The 26001-nt window shown below is 40.0% G+C and overlaps 1 protein-coding gene across 3 annotated transcripts in view; it reads left to right on the forward strand.

Annotated features, from left to right (window-relative positions):
* Positions 1-2985: 2985 nt before the first annotated feature.
* Positions 2986-26001, forward strand: part of MGMT (O-6-methylguanine-DNA methyltransferase) — a 62881-nt gene continuing 39865 nt past the window's right edge. For 2 of the 3 annotated variants that reach the window (XR_009557611.1, XR_009557612.1), the window contains exons 1-2: positions 2986-7600; positions 10271-10431. Coding sequence is in view for 1 of the 3 variants with exons in the window: in XM_035137287.2 (XP_034993178.1) it covers positions 7545-7600; positions 10271-10431 (217 nt within the window). In the remaining 2 variants the exon portion in view is untranslated. The remainder of the gene's footprint in view (positions 7601-10270; positions 10432-26001) is intronic. The other variant, XM_035137287.2, reaches the window with a different exon arrangement.

A 26001-nucleotide genomic window follows, 5' to 3' on the forward strand; every position in this document is an offset into this window, starting at 1 on the left:
AGAAATAGTTTTGTACCTTAAGAATATGGTTACATACCACCCCAATCTCTGAGCAGGCTGAGATTACAGGGATTTACCTAGGATTTGTTTTTCATTTTGGAATGAGGCACAGTGGAGACTGCGGTGTCTTTAGGATATATGGCTTATTTGCACATATATACAACCTGAGCCTATGATGGAGGGGTTAACAGCATTAACAGCCCCAAAGGGTCTTGTTTCTCCCATAACCGCAGTCTTGGATTCAAACAGAAATCAAACATTGTTCTCTGACCCTCTCTCCAACTTGCTGCTTGACTTCTAGTTTTACATCACAGCCCCCAAACTCTACTCCAAATTTTGGCTTTTGTCCTTCTTATTATCTGTGAGTTGAGAGAGAAGCCCCAATATTTGCCATCTCACAAAGAGCCCCCTTTTCTTCATTCTCTTAATGGCCCATCACCAAGGCCATTACCTCATCAGGAAGCTAGCCTGGCTTGATTAAATTTTAACACTTGCTGGATTCAGGGATTAGAGGGGTCTGGCACCCACAAACTCATAACAGTATGAAGAATATGAAGGGTGGCTTAAAAGTGTGTAGCAGGTGGCTGGAATTCAATGAGCTGTTTTTGGCAGGCAAAATAGTTTGAGCATGCCCAGCATGCTCTGTGCAGTCATACCATATCCTAGCTTTCTACTGAGCTTGCCTTCTGAGAAACAAAAGACCATAGCCACTGGCTGTGGGAGATCTGTTGAGATCTTTAAATCTTGAAGGCTTCGTCAAAAGCCATAATTCCAGAAGTATGAATTAGAATTTAATACTGAGCTGTTGCTTTCAAACTGAGTTGCAATAGGTGGCTGTTTGATCCTTGAGTTTATTTTTATATGTCAGATACTGAAATGCAAGCCACTTAGTATATATTATTGTAGGTGCTCTATAAACTGCTTCTTAGATTAAACTGCTACATTGGCTCATGTTGCATGCTATGCATAGGTAAAGGGAAGGGGGTGGGAATCTGACATACTGGTAACAGAGACATTTATATTATTTATACAGAACAGAACAAACCAATTTACAAGAAAGGCATTTAAGTGGCAATGTTATTTATTAATGTTATACGCAAGCTAATGGAACTGCATCACAGATTCACCTAAGCCTAGTGGAAGGCAGTCTGTTATCATAGTGCGTTTTTAAAAAGTTGTTATTATATTGAACAGGGGGCATTTTAATGGTGCTGTACTTGCATCTTTTGAGATACCGGACATAAATTGATTGGTTTTGTAGGATTTGGACCATAAAACTGCACTTTTTTCAGAATTGTGTGGTTTCTTTTGATCTCGTTTCTTTAAACAAAAAAAAAAAAAACAGCAACAGTTGTTCTGGACCGTTACTACAGTGCATTGAAATAGTTCCAGTTTACCCTTGAGTGCTCACTGTACATTGATTTGAAGCCTTTTGCAAATGCGCTATCTAAGATTAATTGCCAAAGATAGAACTGAGAGTTCAAAGTGATGTATAAGAAGGACTGGACTATGATGTTTGTGCATGAACGAACCACTCCTAAGCATTCAAAAGCATCAGTCTAGTCCAAAGCACTCATCTGATATCATGTAACACAGTTCTGTCACTGGAGCCTATGGGTCTAAAAAGGTAAAGGACCCCTGACAGTTAAGTCCAGTCGCGAACGACTCTGGGGTTGCGGTGCTCATCTCGCTTTACTGGCCGAGGGAGCTGACATTTATCTGCAGACAGTTTTTCCACGTCATGTGGCCAGCATGACTAAGCTGCTTCTGGCAAAACCAGAGCAGCGCACGGAAATGCCTTCCCGCCGGAGCGGTACCTATTTATCTACTTGCACTTTGATGTGCTTTCGAACTGCTAGGTTGGCAGGAGCTGGGACCGAGCAACAGAAGCTTGCCCTGTTGTGGGGTTTCGAACCGCCGACCTGCTGATTGGCAAGCCCTAGGCTCAGTGGTTTAGACCACAGTGCCACCTATGGGTCTAGCCCCGACCATTAGCTGAATAGGAGCCTGCCCTAGGATTGTGTCTAATTCTCTCTTATCTCTTCATGGAAGAGGAGGATCCAAGCTTAACAATTAAACATTAAGTCTAGAATTTATGTATAAATCATATATACTGTATATTATATAAATTTAAAGATATGTGTATGTTACTTTTATATCCCACTTTTACAACAGGGAGCTTGTAGTAACAGTAAATAACAAACTTGGTGATCATTGTTGTTTAGTCGTTTAGTCGTGTCCGACTCTTCGTGACCCCATGGACCATAGCACGCCAGGCACTCCTGTCTTCCACTGCCTCCCGCAGTTTGGTCAAACTCATGTCCACAAACTCATGGTCCAGCTCTCACTTCCATACATCACTACTGGGAAAACCATAGCGTTAACTATACGGACCTTTGTCGGCAAGGTGATGTCTCTGCTTTTTAAGATGCTGTCTAGGTTTGTCATTGCTTTTCTCCCAAGAAGCAGGCGTCTTTTAATTCCGTGACTGCTGTCACCATCTGCAGTGATCAAGGAGCCCAAGAAAGTAAAATCTCTCACTGCCTCCATTTCTTCCCCTTCTATTTGTCAGGAGGTGATGGGACCAGTGGCCATGATCTTGGTTTTTTTGATGTTGAGCTTCAGACCATATTTTGCGCTCTCCTCTTTCACCCTCATTAAAAGGTTCTTTAATTCCTCCTCGCTTTCTGCCATCAAGGTTGTGTCATCTGCATATCTGAGGTTGTTGATATTTCTTCCGGCAATCTTAATTCTGGTTTGGGATTCATCTAGTCCAGCCTTTCGCATGATGAATTCTGCATATAAGTTAAATAAGCAGGGAGACAATATACAACCTTGTCGTACTCCTTTCCCAATTTTGAACCAATCAGTTGTTCCATATCCAGTTCTAACTGTAGCTTCTTGTCCCACATAGAGATTTCTCAGGAGACAGATGAGGTGACCAGGCACTCCCATTTCTTTAAGAACTTGCCAAAGTTTGCTGTGGTCGACACAGTCAAAGGCTTTTGCATAGTCAATGAAGCAGAAGTAGACATTTTTCTGGAACTCTCTAGCTTTCTCCATAATCCAGCGCATGTTTGCTATTTGGTCTCTGGTTCCTCTGCCCTTTCGAAATCCAGCTTGCACTTCTGGGAGTTCTCGGTCCACATACTGTCTAAGCCTGCCTTGTAGAATTTTAAGCATAACCTTGCTAGCGTGTGAAATGAGTGCAATTGTGCGGTAGTTGGAGCATTCTTTGGCACTGCACTTCTTTGGAATTGGGATGTAGACTGATCTTCTCCAATCCTCTGGCCATTGCTGAGTTTTCCAAACTTGCTGGCATATTGGGTGTAGCACTATATGTATCAATAGGACAAGGGCTACCTTTCAGTGGTTGAGCAGGTGCTTCTTGTTCAGAATGACCCACTTTCATTGCCCAGCATCTCCCGGTAATAAATGTCCTCATCTCAGTCTGTGAAGAGCTGCTGCCAATGAGGATAGACATTACTGAACTAGATGGAACAATGGTCTGATGATACTAAGTATCTCCCTAAGGAAAAAAAATCACCAGCCAGATGATGGGATTGCACACAAAATCTCAAACTCTTTTGTTTACTTTGTATACACATGGAGTACTGTTCCTCTTTTTGCTTTCCCTCTTATGCAACACAGTGTAAGTATACAACTGCCAAGCTATTTTGTTTAGAACATTTATTAGACCTTGCCTTGTATAGTAAAACTGATATATTAACATAATCAAAATTCCTTCCAACCCAATTTCAACCCAGGCCATTCATGATTCATCAAATCATCCTGAACATAGAAAAATCTCCCCTGTCTAAGTACATCTCACACCCAGACTCAGAAAGAAACAGTCTTGAGCTGTGTATACCTACAATATATAATAAAGTGGAGCATGGTGCCTTGAACTATGTAATTCTATGAAGACTGCAGGGTGATTTCTTTTCAAGGGAAGTTAATATACTGCATAGGATAAATGGAAATGTAAGGTTGACTTTGTGTAGATTCTTTTGATATTTATATCGCATATGAAGAATTAACTTTCTGATAGTCTTAATGTTGGCATTTCACCCCTCCCATTGCAATAATCTCCTGATCTTTGTTTTACGCTCATGTTATGATAAAGGAGTGGGTGGAAGCTGCTCTTTAGTTCTTCCGTCTCTTGCCTGAAAAACTTTTCACTCTTCTCTAGTAGAGATAAGATGGCTGCATGGGAATTGCTCTTCTCAGGTGTGTCTGTAGTGTTTTGTAGTAACTGGTGCAATGGACTCACACCCTCTCATTGTGAGTCCATTGCACCAGAACCTTTTCTCCAGGAATGCTGTCTTTGTTCCTGTGACCGGAAGGTCGGTGAAGGTGCTCCAGTTGCCTAGCCCATGGACGTGCTTAAGACATGGGCTGAACAGGGCGTACTGACACTTAATTCAGAATGTGCAACTATTTTGGAATCTTGTCTCTAGCTACAGCCAACACTAGATGATGCCTGTGAGATAAGGGACAAGGGATGAGTTAATTTTTTAGAAATCACTACCAGTAGTAACATTCAGCCCATTTCACAGTATTTCCTATGGTAGTTGCTGTGATTCCACCACACTAACCCAGAGAAGTGCATCAAAATATTAGGAAATGCCAGATTGTATTATTTTCATAGTTAAATATGATGCAGTTTCATCATGTGGAGAAAGAATGCCAATTAATGCTGTGTGGACTAAAACACCTTTCCCTATAAATAGGCCCCGGATTTTGGTGAAAGCCTAAGCAAAGGAGGTAATGCTGTAGCACATGGAGATTGTTTGGTACTGAGGGGAAAAACCTGCACCTGAAGGGTATGGCCTGAGATGGAGAATCTAAGAAAATAAATGACTGAAGTCAGGTGTGCATATTAAACTTGCCCTGAAGCAATTACTCACATAGTTAATTGCCTCTGATAAACCTGACCTTGGCACCATTATGGAAGCATTATACCATTCTGTAAGGAAACCTTATTCTAGAACTTTTCTAAGGACTAAAACTAAAAAGACTGTGCATTTGTTTTATGTTTTGTTTTGTGTGTGTGTGTGTGTGTGTGTGTGTGTGTGTGTGTGTGTGTAAAATATATAGTGTACTGTACATGCAAACCTGAGTTATGTGTATGCTTTTCACAAAAAGGATGGCTTTGATTTTAAGATATTGGGGTTCCTTGTTATGAGGGTGTCTACGGGGCAAATCTGTATTGGGAAGTCACAAAAGGACTAAAATACTGATTGGCGGACCTATAGTTCCTGTATTTTCCCATCAAAGAGAGCTTCATAGCAAGGCATTCCTGATTGAGCCAGGGTTTAGAATTGTGGGGGAATAATGACCACCAAATTGCCTTTTTTGGGGGGGTCAAACACGGTTGAAGAAGTAAAATCAAATTCTGAAACAGGTTTATTCTAATTTCAGGGCATGAGGGGTTTGTCTCTCCTAATGAGGAATTTATCTGAGAGTAACCTCCTAGATATTTCCTCGTCCAGCTCATCCGACCATCTAATACATGAGAACGTCAACTTCATGTCGGTGGAACTGGAGATTTCAAGTTTGTCATTGCAAAATAAATCCTTTTTGCATCGAGGAGGAGATGCAATACAGATTTGCCCCAAGTCGCATCTTAATTTTTTTATATAGGACCCAGTCAAAATCCTAATGGCACAAAGCAAATGATAACGTTTAGTGACCTTCCATGCTATCAGTTGATTCTTAGTGGCTTTAATATTGATTCCACCCTTACTCCTTATCTTGGCATTTGAGGATAGGAAATATTTTCTACTCTCAACTTTTAAAAGTATGCAGTGGCATGTATCAACCACATAGGATGTGGAGAGAACCACATTCTGGATACCACAAGTAGCAACAGGAAGGCTACACAAATAGGAATGCTGTGTGCATTTTGTGGTAGTGTTTGCATCTATGTTTATGTTTCATCCTAACCACTGAAGTCATCTTAGGTGAGATGGTTGAGAATCACTCCTATAATGCTAGTGGGTCCAGGTTTTTAAAAAAGCCTAAAAAGGCATTATTTGAAATCATGAAACCATGTGTCACATCAGGAATATAGGGTGTTCGTGAGAATTTGATGGACAAGTACAACTTTCCAAATGTTGTTTGATCAATCTTAAACACCAATAAGTTTGCATGCTGCTTCTCTGTACAGTACAACATTTTATTCTGAAGTTGTACAGGGTCCAGTCTTGTGAATTGCTAGCCACCTAAAATTCACCTGAAATTGATTGAGTATTAAGCTGCCAAACTATAAGCAGGTTTACAGTGAAGGCCTTTTTAGAGCTTCTTAAGCATATCTTCAAAATAGATGTTGTTCTAACAAATTAAGAAGAGTCAGTAAAAATGAATAAGTATAATTGAAAGATTGAGTATACCCACTCCCATGTATTTCAGTTGTCAAGCTATTTTTTAAAATCATTATTACTAATATATGGACATATTATTTATACGGTTAATTTAAACTTGGGCAGAAAGAATTTGTCTCTCATATGGGTATTAAACTTCTTGAAAAGCTGTTTTTATTCATTGATTTAGCTGTGAAAAACAAACACAAAATAGACATAAGGCTATCTGAACTCTTTATTTGCCACATTTACAATATTAATAACACTCTTTCCAGAAGTTGTCACATCAAGTAAAAGATCTTCATTCCAGACTGTCTTTTGGGGCCAAATTGAGACTGGATGCATGCATTTAATAAATTGTAGTCTCAAGTAGTCATTTTTGTAAATAATTAGCTTCAGTGGAAGAATAAGTTAGCATATTGTATGCATCTAATGTTGCAAATGTACACACTGCAAACTTTCCTATTAATCAACAGTCAAGCACTGTAAGTTGGGTCTCATACATAATGAATTGTGCTTAAGCCTCCTGGGTTTCATTGATAGAAAAATAAGAGAAAACACAAGTGTAGTAAGCTTTTGAATAAAATTTAACTAGATTGCTCTGCATCCTGTAATTGTTTTGGAATCATTGGGGACTAGACAATTCATCTGCAATTTTGGGGGTAGTTTTGCCTTCATCTATCAAAGGAAGACTATTTAAATGACATTAAGGTGTTGATGTAACAACTTTTTATTTATTTCCACATGGAATGTTAATATGTGTTTTATGTATATTTTACTCCATGATATATTATCAGGAACATTTAAAAGATGTTGTGAAGGATATTTTAATGCCACGTTTTAAAGTGTTAAAAATACTTATTTTTGTATTTACATTTTAATTGTATTACTCTTTTCATAAGCCACCCTGGGAATATGATTGAAGGGCAGTATGAAAACACTGATGATAAATAAGCATTATTAAAACTCACATGAGAAATGCAACGTGTTTCTGTTTATTTAAACTTACATCTGATATCTGAACAGAAATATGAAATGTGCAAACTATAAGGTGATAATTTTGCAAGATAAGGAGTCACATTTGCTGTAGCAGCCTGTGTCCCTGCATGCCTTGTTTCCCTCCATTTTCCAGACCCTGAATTGGTGTCTGTAGTCTGCCTCACTCTCTGTGTGTGCCTGATGCTGAAAGCTACCCTTGCCATTCAAGATGCTGTCGGTACCATAGAGTTGGAATCGTAAGTAAAGCATCCCTGACAGATAGCTATACAACCTCTAGTTTTCTCTATCACTCTGTTCTGCTTTACTGGACCCCTCTGGTTGTTCGTAGATTCTGCTTTCCACAAGATAAGCCACCTGGTTGGTTGTAGGGGAACGTGAGATGCCCTGTTGTAGTTCTGAATGTCATTGTTGGATTAGCTCACCAGCAGCAGGTTCTGTACATTCAACTGTGTGTGAAGATTCTGTGTGTTTACATGCCAATGAATTTAATTGAGGAGTTTGATTCAGAAAGAGCCAACGTAGAGAAATGCTACATTATACTCATTTACAGAGGAGTAGTGACGTTGGTGCATTGCAGCAAAAACAACAGTCGCCATTTTAGAAGACTTAGAAAACACCTGTATGTTAAAAAAAAAACAATGGTGAAAGCAACAACCTACACATGCACAAAGAGGATTGGCACTGCAGGGACAGTTTGTGTGTTGTCAATACTCAGTTGCAAACTGCTTACCAGTGAAAGTGAGCAATAAGAAGCAGAGGAAACAGTTGTGACATAACACAAATGCACTTGAATGCATGCATTGGTACCTCTGGTTACAGACGCTGCAGGTTACAGACGTGTATTTACGAATGTAATAGAGTGGATTTCAGAAGCTGATGTCGCTTCTGTGGGTGCAATCTGATAGGATCTTCCAAACAAAGTAGGGAACTGGCTGGCTAACGGCTGAGCTAGTATTTACTGATTTACTTACAGGTGAGGATGTTGTTACAGTTTTCTGGGAACCAAGATGGAGTTTCTTCCTTGCCCATGCTGATAGAAATTGTTCTAAAAACGTACCTGCTGAAAGTTGACTCTTTGCATATTCTGCTGTAGCAGCAGTTGAGGTGATTGACATGTGAAGATTACCTTTCCCTATTCAGCTAAGGTCCTGTGTGCTCAATAGTAAAGAGGCAAGCAGCAAGTTTTCCTATTTCCAAATGAGACAATGAGTCATTATTTGGATGTTCTGCCCACCTGGGAAAGTTCCAAGAATTTTTTAGTAACCTTGTGCTGTTGTTTGATAATGATATAAATTTATGGACTCCGATCTTTGAAGCCTCCACATTCATCCGTATTGTTGTTATGAAACCTGTGTTTCCATAGTTATTTTAGTTATTTTAATAAAACTAGGAGTGGGAGAAGTACTATCAATAGTATGGGGCCTTTTCTAAAATAGGAGGGGGGAATTAATTTCATTCTAGAATATTTGAATATAGCATAAATGCTTTTGATTTTATCCATGTATACCATGTCATGTCAGATAAAATCTGTGTGAGTAATTCAAACATGAATAAGCAATCAATCCAAATAAACCATTGCAATGGGGTGCTACAACAGAAGTGTGTGTGGTCATATCGGGGGTTAAGATGAATTTAAAATAAGAATTTAAGACAAAATGTTTCTGCTATAAGAACTATGCAGGCCAATAAATCCCCAGAAAAACAGGCTGGGTGTTAATAAAGGTGTGTTAGGGTTCTTTCTTTGTGGGGTGAGATTGTAGGACAGCAGTCAGCTAAGTTTTACTCAAACTAAAGCAGGCTTCCTTAACCTCGACCCTCCAGATGCTTTTGGACTACAACTCCCATGATCCCTAGCTAGCAGGACCAGTGGTCAGGGATGATGGGAATTGTAGTCTCAAAACATCTGGGGGGCTGAGGTTGAGGAAGCCTGAACTAAACTTACTGCAAATGAACATGATTAAGTTAGGTCCATTAATTTCAGTAGGTTCTGAGTAAACTTCAGTTGAATACCACCTATATTCCCCTGGGAAGTGGAGCAAGAAATTCTTAAGGTTTCATATCCTCAGGGCTTTTTTTCTAGAAATATAGTTGCTGGTATTCACCATGTAGTTGTTACAGTAAGTTCCACACTTTTAAAGCAAAAAACAAAAAAGGTGCCAGTACTGCATACCCCCCCCCCCCAGGCACTGCATATCCTAAATAAGGAACATAACAATACAAAACAATAGATGGGTCCCAGTAAATGAGAACTATTTGCAAGTTAGCAATCATAGAATCATAAATTGTAGAGTTGGAAGGGCCCACGACATTGGGCTTGCATTTCTTGTATAGAAGTCTCCGTGGCATATTTGATTAATTGCAGTCATACTGGAAGTGCAAATGCAGAAATTACCTTCTAGTTTTGTCCCTCTCACCACCTATAAGTATGTTTCACTAACACGGAGGGTTTATTTTTCTTTCTAGTTTATAAGCATTGCTAAACAATAGTAACACTTGACACTTTTACTGTTGCTGTTCAGAAGTGTTTTGCTCATGTCTGCATAGTTAAGAACAGGAAATTCTTTTTTTTCTTGAGTTTGAAATCACTTTTATTGGGGATGTAGAAAGTTAAAAGAAGATATTTCTATTCTGTTGGACTTGAATAATACAAAACCTAAGTAAAGATTACCTGGACCTTTGCTTCTTAAATGGAAACTGAGCTACTTTATTGTAGTCCCCTTTTCTAATTTGATGCTCAGTTCTTCAGACGTAGATGTGTGTGTGTTTTCTGCTGCTCTTGTATTTGGGCAGGGGAAATTCATTCTGTGTGAGTTGGTATCTTACTCTTTTGTTTGCAGCATTGTAAAAAAAAAGTTTGCAGTTGGACTGTGAAACTAATTATTAAACTAATGTTATCATTCTTCTAGCACTGTGGATGCCTCTGTGTCTTGTGAAGTATGTGAAACCTCTAAGGAAACAGCGGAGCCACTGAAACAGTGTGTGGCTTGGTTTCAGGCCTATTTTTGCGAACCCTGGATGATAGAGAAGCTTCCGGTGCCCCCTTTTCACCACCCGCTGCTGGAGAACGGTCTGTATATTTTGTATTGTCACATGTGGCATGCCTAGCTGTATGAAAGTTTCTTGTCTGTAAGTAGATTCTATGCTGATCCGAAAGTTTTAGATTAGAACCACATGCAAATGGCCTCTTGAATTATTTCATCATACTTGTGGCCAGAGAGATTTGGAAGACTTATCTCACAAACTTCTCCAGGGGGAGGATAAACTCTTCCCAGTTTCTCCAGGGTAGGATTCACCATTAGCAGTGGCAAGATCTCAGGTTGTTGTGGTGGTGGTTTGGTTTGCAATCATTGCAACTGTGTGGAAGCCAGGCCACCATTTTGCATCCTCCACGATGTTTGCACAGACCTAGTGTCATTGGTGGGGAATGTCAGCCCCTACAGAAAAATGGTGGAGAATATTTTGGGGGAAATTCTTTGAAAATTACATTCTGAGAAATTATGGCTCAGTAGGCTAACCGCATGGGCAGCAGGTGGCCAGTTGCATGGGCCTTTCTCATGGAATCGGCACATACAAAATCTTCCTAGGTATATTGGCAATTCTGTGAGGAAAGTGTGGTGTAACCAGCCTCATATAATCAACATGCTTAACACTAATTCATGCATGAAGGCGTTAACACTCTTAATCAATATCAACTAGCATAGCCATTGTTGGAGAGTAGAGGTCCAATAGAGATTGGAAGGAAATGAATTAATGCCTGCAACTCAGTAGATCCCTATAAAATTTAACACAAAATATTTAGGACTTTTAACCCTCAACCGTTCTTATCAGATATGGCAAATATTTTCATTAAGCAGGTGCGAACTATTATGCAGGTAAGTCTCTTGTGCCAGATATGGAACAGGTTTACTTTACACAAAGTGCAGACTGTAACATAGTGACCTTTTGCATCACAAGCCCATTTTTTGAGTCCAGAAATGTTTTTCTCAACATGTTGAATTCTAAGAGAGTGCTTTTCCTTCCTTTTTTTCAGTTAATAGAGTTCAGACTGAGAGCAGGTGTGCATGTTTTATAGCTGGAAAAAAGTGTAAAACTGAAATGCTAGCCAATATTTTTGACGACTAACACTGATAAATAGCTGTAGCACATGTGGGTTTTTTCTAAACACATACTTCCGCATAAAATACATTTTGTTTAGCCTGATATCCAGAATTGTCTGGAACAATACATCTCCTTACTGATCATATGTTCTTCCAACTGCGGCCCCAAACTCTGAATATTAAAGAGAGAGAGGAATGGGAGATGGGGAGGATTTTGCAAGTATCAAGACCTTGACTGAAGTTAGAGAAGAAAGGATCCAAGTATAAACAGGAAGAGATAACTTATTATCTGAGGAGAAATTGTAAATCAGTTTTGAGGGATGAGCTTATAAACTGAATTTAACCATGAGTGGACTGATCTTGGAATCAGTGTTTCCATCAATGAATTTGCAGGCTTAGCCATTGGAAAATATCCTGAGGCTGTCTTCCTCAGTAAAATGAGAGTAGTACATTTTCAAACCAGCTGGTTTGTTAAAGAAATGAAAAGAAAATTGGGTACCAAAAAAGGCTTCTCTCTGCCTGTGACTAATAGCAGCCCTCAGGCAATACTGTTACTCTAGCATGCAGCAGTCACCTCAGAATGAGACCCTTTGGAAGCCTACGTTTTTCTTTGCTATGTTGTTCAGTCAGGTCACAGTGCAAAAGGTGCATAAACCTCTAATTTAGAGAAAATGTTTCTTCGCTGTGCCTTAATTTAAGTCCCCAGTGTTGTGTTGTCCACAAGGCCTATTGTCCACATACACAGGGCTCTGCTAATGGCTATTTTTCATTGCACTTTCTCTTTATCCTTTGTGTCCATCCCACCAGCAAACATTTAGTGTGAAATTAAAGGGTAGAGAATTTTCACACATACTGCTGGTAAACTATACCTGCAGAACTGGACAGTGGGTCAAAGGTACATGCTTCTTAACCACTGGCCTGCTTTTCAGTAGAAGCTTTTCTCCCAGAGTGAATGGCAGTACTGAACAGGACCAAGTATTTGTGTGTGAGAAACTTAAGTCAGCAAAGTTACTTCTTCGTAGGTAAAGGCACCTACAGCTGCTCTACCATTGCACACCTTCAATATCCCTTTCCGCCATCGTGCAATTCCATCACCTGATCATATGGACCTCAGTTATGAAAGACCTGTAAAATTTGCCCCACCCATTTTTGTGTATTTTCCCACCAATAAGGGATCACACCCTGAAAAAGTGGGTCCTACAACCCAGCAGGTTAATGAGGAAAAGAGAGCAGCCATTAATTTCCACCCTCCAGTGAACTAAGCAGTGGCAGCATGAGCTTGTACTACTTTTCTATTTTATGTACTGCATTTAAGAAGCTGTTATAATCACATGCAAGAGTTCAGCTGTGCTCTTCTTGACGGCTGTTTGCTTATTTGTTTACTGCAAGCATCTATTCTGAATTATTTGCCTTGATTTGATATCTTGACACTTTCTGGTAGCACCTGTATGTATACTTTACTCAGACACATCTCCATCTCAAAGTTAAACAGGAGGAGAAATGCTTAGTTGAAGTGGCTAAAGGCAATTCAGAATGACAGCTGAGTCCGAAGTAAATGAGCAAGGACAAGCTGGAATTTTTTTTGTTTACTTACAATATCATTTCTGTTTAAATCTGACTACCTGTAAGCTAGTAGTAGGATTTTTATTTATCCATTGTATCCAATCCTTTTTTTTACTCTTCTGCATATATGTGTTGAGCCACTTACTTTGAGAATAATCTTTTAATGAAATCCTGGTACACGGACAATGGGAACGTATACATTTCATCATTATGCCTTGGAAAGCAGTGTCCTGGAGTTGGAAAGGGTCTTCAGAGGTTGCCTAGTTTGACTCCCTGCCAATGCAAGAAAGCCCACTTCTTCAGCATCCTAGTTAGGTAGCCACCCATCTCTGCTTACAAATTTTTAATGAAGGAGAGTCTGCCATTTTCCAAGGCAGTCTGTTCCACTGTCAAGCAGCCTTCACCTTCCTTAATATGGCCTGATCTCCAGGCTGCTGACCATTCATTTGGACACATGTCAATTTGCTGATACCTTTCTTAATCCACTGGGCACACTACTCCTGGCTTCCTGACCAAAGCAGAACTGATGCAAGCTAGAACTGCATTAGCCTTTTCTGCTGTCACTTGCCTTGCTGAAAAAAGATAAAATACATCAGCAGCATTCCCCTGATCTAGCTAACACCAGTAACTCTATTCAAAAAAGGAGATAGTGTCAAAATGGAATCACTTCTTAAGTAACCCATGCTGACTCTTTGTGATCTAATGTGTACAAACTGACATGTTTATATGTTTTAGAACCATTAGGTATCAAAATTGTGCTGACCAGTCAGTGGTCGCCTTGATCATCTTCCTCCTCCTCCTCCTCCTCCTCCTCCTCCTCCTCCTCCTCCTCCTTCTTGCAACATCTGGTCTTTAGCTCTTCTCTATCACCTGTTAGCCAACCAAGAGAAGCTTTGAGATCACATCAGTAAGCACCTTGAGGTTCCATAGTGCATTTCCAACTAAAGCAAGGGTGGGGATCATTGCAGCCTTTCAGATATGATTGGACTCCCAACTCTCATCCGTTCTAGTCAACATTGTCAGTATTCAGGGATAATACAGTGGTACCTTGGTTTAAGTACACAATTGGTTATGGAAGTCTGTACTTAACCTGAAGCGTACTTAACCTGAAGCGAACTTTCCCACTGAAAGTAATAGAAAGTGGATTAATCTGTTCCAGACAGGTCTGCGGAGTACTCAACCTGAAGTGTACTTAACCCGAAGTATGAGTGTACAGTAATTGGTTCTAGAAGTCCGTACTTAACCTGAAGCATACTTAACCCGAAGCGAACTTTCCCATTGAAAGTAATGGAAAGTGGATTAATCCGTTCAAGACGGGTCCGCAGAGTACTTAAACTGAAAATACTCAAACCGAGGCGTACTTAAACCGAGGTATGACTGTAATCAACAATATCTTGACAGCTAAATATTGCACATCTCAGAGCAAACAAAAGATGATTTTGATACTTTAAAGTATTCATATGGTCCAAGGGAATTAACACTATTACACAGCGTACAGTTCCTTTTGCTTCTTATATCTCAAACTCACCACGAACTTTTGTTTCAGAATTTATCTTCAAGTTCTGTACTTCCCAAAGTTAATTTTATAGTACAAGGCAAAGCGTAATAATTACCACATGCTCTTGAATCAGGTACACATTTCTGGTGCTTAAAACATAATTATTGAAAGGTAATTGCTAAAATAAGAAAAGCATTTAGAGTTTTAGAATCAATATAAACCATTCCTCTCTGCTTTAAATTAAACCTTTAAAAAAGGTTGATCTTCTTGAGATATTACCTTGTAAAGCTGGAAAGTTTTAAACCTTCGGATGCCATTTTATTGATTGTGACATAGTAGGAACTCCTGTACTCAAATTAAGTGGGCTAGAAACAGCTGGTGTGGGGAAAAATGTGATTCTTTAAAGCTTAGCGCCCAGTGAACTGCTTTTCAGGGGCAGTGGAAATCTAGGTCTTATTGCTTTCCATAGCTACCTGTGCAAAAAGTGAAGGAGGGAGAAAAGGACTGATCAAAAGAGCAGAAGAGATAGAAGACACCCATGAATTTAAAGAGACCAGTGCAGACTGTCAGATGTCTTGAATCAATACAGAGAGGTCACTGCATGGCAAGCATGAACAGTTTACATAGCAGGAAGCTGATACTACTGTACATCTCAGTGATTTGTAATGTGAAGAGTAAAGGAGACCCTTGAAATAGGAAGGAGCAGGAGGAAACAGAGAAGCTAATGTTGACCCATGATTTAATTGCAGAGACTGTGCAAAGGCAATTCTTCAACACAGAGCATGGAAAAACAGTCACAAATATCACTTAAAAGATTTATTTCTGGAACAGAGTGGGGTCCAGCACCATCAATTAGATGTACCATGACAGTGCTACTGGAAGATCAGCATTTTTGCTACTTTTTGACTGTTTGTTTTTGCTACCCTTATGTTCTTTTGGGAACTGTTTCTCTGTCAAAAGCATGCCATGCGCCTTTTTATAACAGTATCTTGTTGGGAAAATGATCGTGCACTTAATTTCGACCTTTATAAAGTCGAAAAGGCATATTGGGAAAATGTATGCTCTGCTAACACTTTTAAAATGTTGACCTTGTTTGTGTCTACACAGTAAGTTTCATGTTTGCATGTCCTTCAGCTGCAGTAGTACACTAGTAAATTTGCTAGAATTAGCTATTCCCCAGCAAAGTAGGGCTATCACAGGTAGACAACAAACACACAATAAGATGAAGCTTTTCAGATGCTGTCAAAATGTTTTTAAGTCAAAATTTATCATTTCTTTGGAATGCAGCTTATTTATTGCCATACCACCATGTCGCCTTCTACTTCTTCCCTCCTGCTCATCTAGCTAAGTTGGCCTTCTCTTGTAGGTGCTTTTCCATGACTCCCCACCCTTTCTTTAACTAATCCATTTCTGGGTACCCAAGCTTTACCACAGTGTTCTTCCATCCTGCAATGTACTGCAATTACCTGCTTTCTTCTATGTCCGTGTTTCTCTTTATATACCTTAATACTGTCTCCTATTTGGGGATTGTATTGCTGCCGTCTGTTGGTGCTAAGCAGTCATGTGATACAACATTGTTACACGCCACCCCTAGTCTCTGCTCAGTGGTACCATGATTCCAGGGGGTTTCCAGGCACACACCCAGGGTTGTGTTTCCATTGGAAAATCAAGGCACAGCAGAGACTAGAGTCTTTAAGAAATACAGTTTATTTTACACATATATCCACCTGGAAGCCTTCAGTGGAGGTGGGATACAGTACATTACACCACAAGAGGGTTTCTTGTTGACCCCATCATAGCTTCAGCAAGTTGGGGTCCAAAACAGCAGCCAGTCATGGCCCCTGGATTCTCATTGCAGCCTCCCACCCAGCAACACATCAAGTTCTCTCCTTTGTTGTCTTCCTTCCTCCCAGAACTCCTTGACAAACACAACACCTCCCATTCTGTTTGCTCATCTGCCCTTTCTCCAAACCTCTGGTTTTTTTTAAAAAAAGACAACATTTTTCCTGTGTGACATCACATCCACGTTAACCCTGGCAACCTCAGTTTCACAGACCCAAGCATCTTCCTTTGACGCGCTATCAACACATTTGGCATGCTTAACGACTTCCATCCCAGGGGGAAGACTCCAAGCATTTAGTGGTTTCTACCCTAACCCTAACATTCACTAACTTCTTACAATTACAGGTGCCTTTGCACCCTCAGACTCTGGTTCCCTCAAATCTGTAACAATATTATTTGGGTGATTTAAGTCCAAGTGTTACTTATTAGACTAAGGCCGATTGAAATCAGTGGGGCTTCAAAGTGTTTTAGGATCTAGGTGCAACTTTATTTAGGCCCTGAAAGATTTGCAATGTTTATCTTGGGGGATTTCCCATAGGTAATAGATAAATATTTACAACTTAAATTCCATTTAGCTAACCTTCTGAGTTTGTTTAATGGCATAGTGTTTGCAAGATTATCCAATGTGCATTACACTGATACAGCACAGTGTTGAAAATATTTCTGTGAAGTCTTTGATCATCAGAGTTAGGAAGGTGGGGAAGTCCAAGCAGCTTTCCACAGAGATAAAGAAAATTAAATTAATGCAGATAAGGCAGATTAATGCAGCAAGCCAGATCTAACATCATCAAGATTTTTTTTAAGTGACTTCTTTTAACCCTCTTAATTCTATAAAACATGACAAAGGTAATTGTGAAACAGATCTAAGTATCAAGATTGAAATGACCATGCAACATGGGACCTAATTATAGCCTAGAAAAATCAAAACATTGAAGTTACAGCAAAAGTGAAAATTATTACAGCACTAATAGCACGCAAACATACGGAACACTGCCCTAGATAGTGGGGGAAAATCAGATGTATTAATCCAAATGTTGTGTGTTTATGTGTGTGTAGTTAGGCAAGCAATGATATTTTGGTGTGCAGATTTTTATTTGAGGCAAATTAAATTAATTAAATATGCCTGTGGTGAAAGTCATATACAGAAAACAAAGTTCTAGAGGACATGTAATTACAGATCTCAAACTACTCAGTACAGCGATAACATCAAGAATTAATCTGGGGGAGGAGAGTAGAAGAGCGGCACAAATATGGGGCAATGTTTTATTTATTTATTTAGAAATCTGCCTTGCTTTTCAGCAAGAAGGTCCCACTATTTGCTTACAAGGATAAGACCATTTGTAATAAAATCACAACAGTAGAAGAACAACTAAGAGAAATAGGCTCAACAACAGCCCACAAGAGCAGAAATATAATTAAAACACAGCAAATGTCTGGCAAAATTTGAATGTCTTCCCTGTTTGCTGTGAGGCTAACTGTGATAGCTGTTTACTGATGTGGCCGCTATCTAGACCTTGACCTACCTTGATCTATTCTCCATACCTTTTGGGTAATACCACATCCCCTCTCCCCCCCCCCAAAAAAAGGCCTACACAGATGCCTAGGAAGTTGATGTGAATTATAACCTATTTTAGTATTTTAACATCTTGTATGTTTTCAACTTGCTGGTATCCATCCGTCTCAGGAGACAGTGAAGAAGGGCACCTTTGGCGGTGAGGTCTACTTTTTCATTGACTTCCTTTTTTATCTTTGTAAAACTGCTTTGAGGGTTTTTTTAAAAAAACAAAACAAAACAAGAACAAAACAGTCAAGTAGTGCATAAATTTTGTGAAATGGAAAGTACACAATGCACAGCAGGTGCAACTGCTGTTCAGAAAAGTTGGCAATAGCCAATGTGCTGATATATTCCTTTCAGATTGTCGTGTCTCTGTTTTTTTCAGACCGTTTCAAGTGCCATACCCCAAATCAGTTGTACTCGTCTCTGGCTTATATAACAAGCATTTATTGCTTCTAATAATTCCTCTCTTTCCTGTAGTCTCCTCCTAGACCCCTTCTGTGTCAAGTGTTGCATCTGATTTATGTCCAGGATCTGGATCAACCAGAATTCATGAGCATGCGCGAAAGCGCCGCTCGGGTTGCGGACTTTTCAGGGTGCAAACGGCACCCAGGAACAGATCGGGTCCGCAACCCGAGGTACCACTGTAAGGATGTATTCCTCCAATTCTTTGCCATTGCATAATTATGCTCAAAGTAGCATTTCTATAAGCAGCATACCACTTTGAGACTTCAAAGTTTTAATAGCTTATATCTAATAGTATCCCTCCTGTGATAGAAGGTGGTCTGATCCAGTGGAGGCTTCCATCAGTGAACCTCAAAAGGAAGGCGATTTTTGCAATGTCACTCTCCCTCCATCAACCGACATCACTGCTCCCAAAGGTTCTCTAGAGGGACACACATGTATTCTGTTATCCAAGATGCATATTTCTTCTGCAATAAAGCTAATGCATAGTAGTAGTCAGTTAATAAGTTGAATCTCTTCACTTAATTATTTGTCCTTCCCCATACTTTTTATGCAGATACCTTTTTTTTGACAAGTACATGGCTTTCTAATATAAGCAATTCAAAAATTGTGCAATTATTATGTAATAATGGGCTTATTCTACTGTTTTTTTAAAAAATACAATTTATAGTCTTTATAGCATAACACCAGGAATGTGCAATGCTGGTTAACTCAGCCTTCAGGTTTCTTTGACATAAAGTTTCAGCATGACCCAGAATGCCCCTTTCCCACATGCAAATAGGTCATTTCACCATATACGAGAAGTGGCCAATATATTTGTAACAAAAATAGTTGCTGAGCTACAAAAGGATACTTTTCACTGAAAATTTGCATCTCATCCTCTTTTCTGAATAAAATATGCAAGAAGTAACATAAATGGCATACTGTCTCTTCCCCCCCCCCCTTTCCCCATGAATTGGGTCTTTGATGTTCAAGAGGAACCAGTGTTAAAGAACATCCCTAGAAGGCTGTAGAAACTGTTCCTATTTATGACAAATGTAAAATAGTACAGATCTTACTGAATGTGTTGGTGTCATTAGTTTGTGAATCGCATCCTTGAAAATAAATGTGGAGGAGCCAAATCGGTTTAAAAGGAGATAACAAAATGGTTTAAGCTACTTAGGTTGAATGCCAATTATATTTTAATATTCAGCTGAGCATATTTTACTAAGAAAAAAGGCAGTGTCGGCGCATGCATAACTCATTGGCAGCGTCGACCAGCTGTGCCACTCTTCTCTTCGAATCACTTTGTGCATTTTAGTAGCATGGTAATTTAGTAGAGAACTACCTGAGTGATGGCATTTTCAATGAGCAGGTAATCTACAGAGAATTTTTATATGGTTATGAGTTCTGCGCTTCAGCCTGGCAACACAAAAATACATCAAGACCAATTACGGTATCAACTTTCAGCGTGATACCCTTGCCACGCAAGTGCATGTATTTCTGCCCCAGGCATTTCAAATTGCATCTAATTTGAAATCTTTGGGGTTTTAATTAAATTTTAGAATATATGGAATTCTTCATTAGTACCTGCTCTGAATAGCAGATTATACTTCTCAGTCTCTCGTTAAAGTAGTAGGCTGTGGTAAATAGCATGTTCAAGAACTGATCATTTGTGGTGCCTGGATATTGGGAACAGAAATAGTGAGATGCAAAATAATATCAAAAAGATTATTAGTCCAGTGAGGGACTCTTGATTTGTATTTTAATGGAATTTTACATTTCTCTTAATGATTTGCAAATTGTCCTCTGATTATAAGATGCATTAAGATTTTCATTTTAATGGTGAGACAACCATTAGCAATAAAAAATAAAAAATACTGCCTTCTTCTAGAATGCTTTCCTGCAGCAGGATAAATATTGAAATGCCTTTTTGATGTAAGTTATAACACAGCAGTTTGGACCTATATTTGAATGATTGCAGCCTTTCATATATATATTAGTACTTTGAAGTCCATAATTGTCTTAACATGGGTGAGCAATGAATGAAACTGAAACTGCCATTACTTTCAGATAAATAAGAAAAATAAACACCTCTTTACAGAATTAATATTACTTACACTTCAGTAAGGATTTTAGACCTAGTATGCATGTAAATTCCAATAAGGGTTTAATTTTTAATCCAACGCAATTTGTCGTCTATAAAGGACTCAAATGATTTGCTGGGGGGAAAGTAAAGATGGATGAGGCTGTGACAGTATTGCAGTTTTGTCCTAAGGATCCAGGAATAATCTTACTATATAATAATTTTGTAAGAGTAAAGTTGTTATGCTTGGTTTGTGGTCTTCCATATTTCCTCTGCCGTCATCACTGCCACAACCCTCTTGCCCACCTGCTTTCACACAAGCACCACAGGGCAAGGCAATCCCCTAGCCCAAGCAAATGGGTAGGTGATCCAGCCAAGTGTCAGGGCGTTTCCCAGCCAAGGAAACTCGCATGGCAGTTAGTTAACACTTACAGTCGCTTCTACAGCCCTGGAAACCTGTGCACATCAATCTAGCATCCAGGCAGCTAATCCCAGGCCTGTGCTCTATGGAGCAGTTGCAGCAACAGGGAACCACTCCCCCCTCTACCAGTTTACATACTTTCCCCCAATGGGCTGTTAACATGCAACTGGAGACTGCACCTGCATGGCAACTTTGTCTTCTCAACTTTTTTCAATCCCCTCCTGGTTCTGAGAGGCAATGGTGCAGGAGAGGGTGGGGAAGCACCTGGGCCTTCAGTTGCCTGACCTGCTTCTTCCGACCCCATCCTGTGCTCTGAACCTTTCCCTGCCTCTGACTCTTGCCTCGTGGCTGGAACAGTTCCCCACAAATCCTCTCCTCCCCTCCTCCTGCGTCAGACTCCAGCCCCCTTTTCCCCCAATGCACACTTGTCAGCATCCTGCCAGCTCCTGATGTTGAGGAAGCAAACAGCTGGGTGGGTGAACAGACATCCCAGGCAGGCCTCCACATACTGTCCAACAATGTCACTGCTGAGTCTTTCTCTCCTTAGTCCGCCACGGCCAGAAAGAAGTGTGGTACAGAGAGGTGGTGGTATGGGGGACACAGACTCTTTCCTCTTTATTGCCCACTTCTTTGTGAGAGATACTAACAGGGGGGTCTTGAGACTGGGGTGAGCTGCTGGAAAAGATAGGTTTGGGGTGATCTTTTGGGAAAGAGGGTGTTTGGGGCAGATTGGGGCACAGGGGAGTGTTGGGAATGGGGACTGGCAGTGGGTTGAGGTTTGGCAGGTAGGTGGGAATGGGGGTTGAGGGAAGTTCAAGGAGCTGAGAGCTGAAAGAGTTGTCAGTGGGGAAGGGGGTTGGCAGGGGAGTGAATGCCTTGATGGGGTTGGCAAGAAATGCAAGCAGATGGAGGAGCCCCTGGTTAGATACATAAACATGGTCCTGCTGTCCTAAATATATATTAGTCCTTTATTGCATATTTGTCCTTTTGAAAAACAAATGTATTTTAGTGATGAACAAAGGAGCTCCACAAAAACTGCCATTCAGTCAATTAATGTAAGTATTAAGGCAACTTTTTTAGTCCCACTAAACAATAGTAGCTTAAAACACTTAACTAAAATCTTCCTTGGCTGTTGTTGTTGTTGTTGTTGGCTGGGCAGTTAGTTCTGATGACAGCTAGACATTTCATGCACTTATCTCTCTTGTTTTGCACCACCTTGCCAAAATATACTGGATTATATGTCTCAAATATCCCAGGAATAATAGATGTTGGAAATGTTACCAGCTTATAAGCAGTAAAAAGTGGTTGTATTCCAATAAAATCAGGTGGGTTCAATTTCCATTTAAGGACCCTGAAGTCCCGTTGGCTGTTTATGGAGTGTGTAGTTTACTTTTATGAAATCTTGTGTGCATTACCTGATTAGGATTGCATTACATCCAAAATATGCAAATGTTAGTTCTGCGAACTTTGCGTGAGAATTCCTCTCCCATTCTCCTCCTCCTCCTCTCTTGTGTGCCCTCTGCTTCAGAGGAACCTTAAAGGGAGCTCTACAAGAACACATTACAGTATTCCAGTCTTGACATTACCAGTTATGATGACTGTGACAGGCTATCCCTGTCTGGAAATGGCCATAAGCGGGTAAAAGGCCCATCACAGTAACTTGGGCATCCACTGATGGCAATAGATCAAAAAGCACCTACAAACTATATACCTGCTCCTTTCTTTTATGTTTATATGGGCTTATAGCCACAATAAACTTTGAACTTGAATACCTGCTCCTTCTTGGAGAGTGCAGTCCTATTCAGAACAGGCAGTCTACTGAATTTCCATACCTGGATTCAGCTTGTTGGCCCTCTCCAGCCCACCACTATTTCTAGGCACTGATCCAGAACTTCCACAGCCGCCCCTGACTCAGATACAGCAGATAAAATAGAGCTGGGTGTCGTCCACATGACAACCCTGATCCAACACTGATCCAAATTTCAAATTCCGGTCCACATTCCCTAATTACTGTTCTCAGTAGCTTCATATAGATGTTTAAAAGGATTGAGGACAAGATGTAACCCTGCAGCACCCAACAACACAACTGCCAGGTGAGGCAAGGTGAAGTATAATCACCCAATACCATCCAGTGAAATCAGTCATGTGAGTAGGATTGGAACTACTGTAACATATTACCTCCAACTCATGGGCTGCAGAGCTGTTAGGACACCATGGTTGATTGTATCAAAAGTCACTCAGAGATTGAGCAGAAACAACGTCATACTTCCCTTGTCCCTTTCCTTGTGTGTAGAACCATCCACCAGGTTGACCCAGGCTGATTTAGCCCTGAACCAAAACTTAAACTTGTTGTTGTTGTTGTTTAGTCGTTTAGTCGTGTCCGACTCTTCGTGACCCCACTAGGCCAGGGTAATATTAAATATGTATTTTCCTTTTCACAACAAAGTTACACATCTTGTCTATTAAAACCCTAGTTATCCTGAACTTGCTTCAATACCTTCAAAAAGTGCCTATATTAAGCTTTTGATAGGATGTAAATTAATTTAAATGTGATGGATCAATTTATTTATTAAAATATAGTTAAGTCTTTTAATCAGATTGTTGCCATAGCAGATGAAACAAGGTATAATTGCCATTCATTCTTTTAACACGGGACTGGTAACTGTTTTAGTACAGGCTGTACCCAAAGCTGGCAATGGGAAGTATATAGAAAAGTGCATAGATACCGTACTTGAAGCAATCACACCATCAAAGGATGAGTTAAATAGGACCCTTTCCCCCTGCAGAGTGGAGTTACTATTTATTTATTTATTTCATATTAATAGGACTGACACTACACGGACATTTTCCAACAAATGCAATAATGGTGATAGTTTTCTAGATTGGACATATAAAATACGAGCAAATAATATATTAACTTTTGCTGTCATGCCATTGCAGTTGGACCTTTTGTTCAGTCTGATGTTTTAGCTGCTGGTGTTTCTGTCTGATACATGTAAATAATGTTGTTTACAAAGATAAATTTTTAAAATAATGCTGTGCCTATACTTTGTTCCTTATTTTCTATTTGGCTGATATAAGACTAGGGAAAGGGGGAGGCAGTTTTTGTTCCACTGCAGTGTTGTCCAACTGATGCAGAATACTTCTGCAAGGTATTAGCTCAAATTCGAATTCTGTGAGGGGTGGTACCCTGTTTCTCATATTTTAAGGCATCCCCATAAAATAAGCCATAGCAGGATTTTTAAGCATTCAAGGAATATAAGCCATACCCCGAAAATAAGACATAGTGATAGGCGCAGCAGCAATGCCGGCCGCGGCAGGAGGAGGAGGAAAAAAATAAGACATCCCTTGAAAATAAGCCATAGTGTGTTTTTTTGAGGAAAAAATAAATATAAGACGTGTCTTATAATATGAGAAACACGGTAAAATTCTTGAGTTTGTCTAGCACAGAGTGGGGGACCTGTGGCCCTCCAGATACAGTTGGAATCCAACTCCAATCAGTCCCAGCCAGCATGGCCAGTGATCAAGGATGATGGCATTTGTAGTCCACAGCTTCTGGAGGACCACAGTTTGTCTACATCTGGTCTAACACATGTCTGAGTAAGAGTCTTGTTAGATTAATTATTTTGTTGCTAATAAAAATATCGTGGAAGTAGTCATAACTACGGCTTGCCTCTTGTGTAAAACAAAGACTCACCTGTGGCTCTAGAAGCGAAAATTGCATACACCGCCTATTTTGTGCATGCTTGATTGATGTTTGCTGCATGGGCCTTTTGGAACTCCTGTGTACACATATATTTTGATGCATGAGCAGCATAAAGTTGTATAGGACCTTTTGAATCCCTCTAGAATTCAGCATACACACGTTGCGATGCCCATTTTTATGACTTTGAATTTGGAAGTGGCCCAAAATTGACTCCCTTGCCAAGTAGTAAAAGGATTATTTGTTCCTTAAGTGGGATTTTGTATGGCATGTATAGGCCTGGAGCAGATTTCTGCAGCTGAGTTATAAACCCTTAAATATGGGTCTTATTATAGAAATGCTGACATTCCTGTTGGAAGTGTTAGGGCTGCAAATGATTAGACTTCAACTGTTGTATAAAGCCTTAGATACTCTTGTCACATGGAGACATACTGGTTTAGTGGTACCTACAATATTATGAACCCCTGTTGGTCTGACTGAAAAAAAACGCTGACATTAAAACCTCAAAATTAAAACTTTTAACTGTGTGTTAGCTTGCTTGTGTGCTATTTCCTCTTTTCATTAAGAGTGAAGCAGAATGAGTCACTTGAAAATGTTAACATCCTGTCTGTGTCTTATAGAATCTGTCAGGAATTATCCCCTCTCAGATTGTTTAATCAAGGCATTAATGCTTCTAGAACAGTTGCAGTGCATATGCACTCTGAAGATTCATTCCTCATGTCAGAGATCAGAATTGCATTCCATGTAGGCAGGAGTTTGGCGGCAGGTGAAGGAGAGTGTTGCAAAAGGACTTTAAAACGGAAAAAGGAACAAAGCAGCACACTAATAGCACAGCAGAGGTTATTGATTCAACCATGTTAATTAAAATAGTGGCAAAATGTGAATTTGTGTGCTGAAGTGTCGAAAGCTTAAAAATTTACCAGTAAAAAATAGACTTGGGGTTCAACCCAAAGAGAGGTAATTTCAGCCAAGTGAGTGCTGGTCATCCAATGGCATTGGCCTTTTCCATTGACTCACTTGCCCATAGAATAATAAAATTGTAGAGCTGGAAGGGACATCTAGTCCAAACCCCTGCAATGCAGGAATCTGAGCTTAAAGCACCCATGACAGAGGGCCATCCAACCTCTGAGGAGATTCTTGAGTAGAATTGGGGGAAGAATGCTTAGCTCTGTGGTACAGTGGTATATTGCTTTGGAGTGCCAGATTAGGTTAGAGATTAAGGAGAGGGGGGTACAGTATATGCATGAGTGGGGGGGAGATATAAATTGGGTTCAAACTCCCACTTACCGATGAGGTTCACTGGGTTACTTTGGGCCTGTATCTCACTGTAACCTACTTCACAGGGCTCTGAGGGTAAAATTTGGATGAAGCAGGAGGCAACAATGTATGCCACCTTGAGTTCTTTGGCGGAAAGGTGGGATATAAATG

The sequence above is a fragment of the Zootoca vivipara genome, chromosome 5 (genome assembly GCF_963506605.1).
Source record: "Zootoca vivipara chromosome 5, rZooViv1.1, whole genome shotgun sequence".
Taxonomy (NCBI): Eukaryota; Metazoa; Chordata; class Lepidosauria; order Squamata; family Lacertidae; genus Zootoca; species Zootoca vivipara.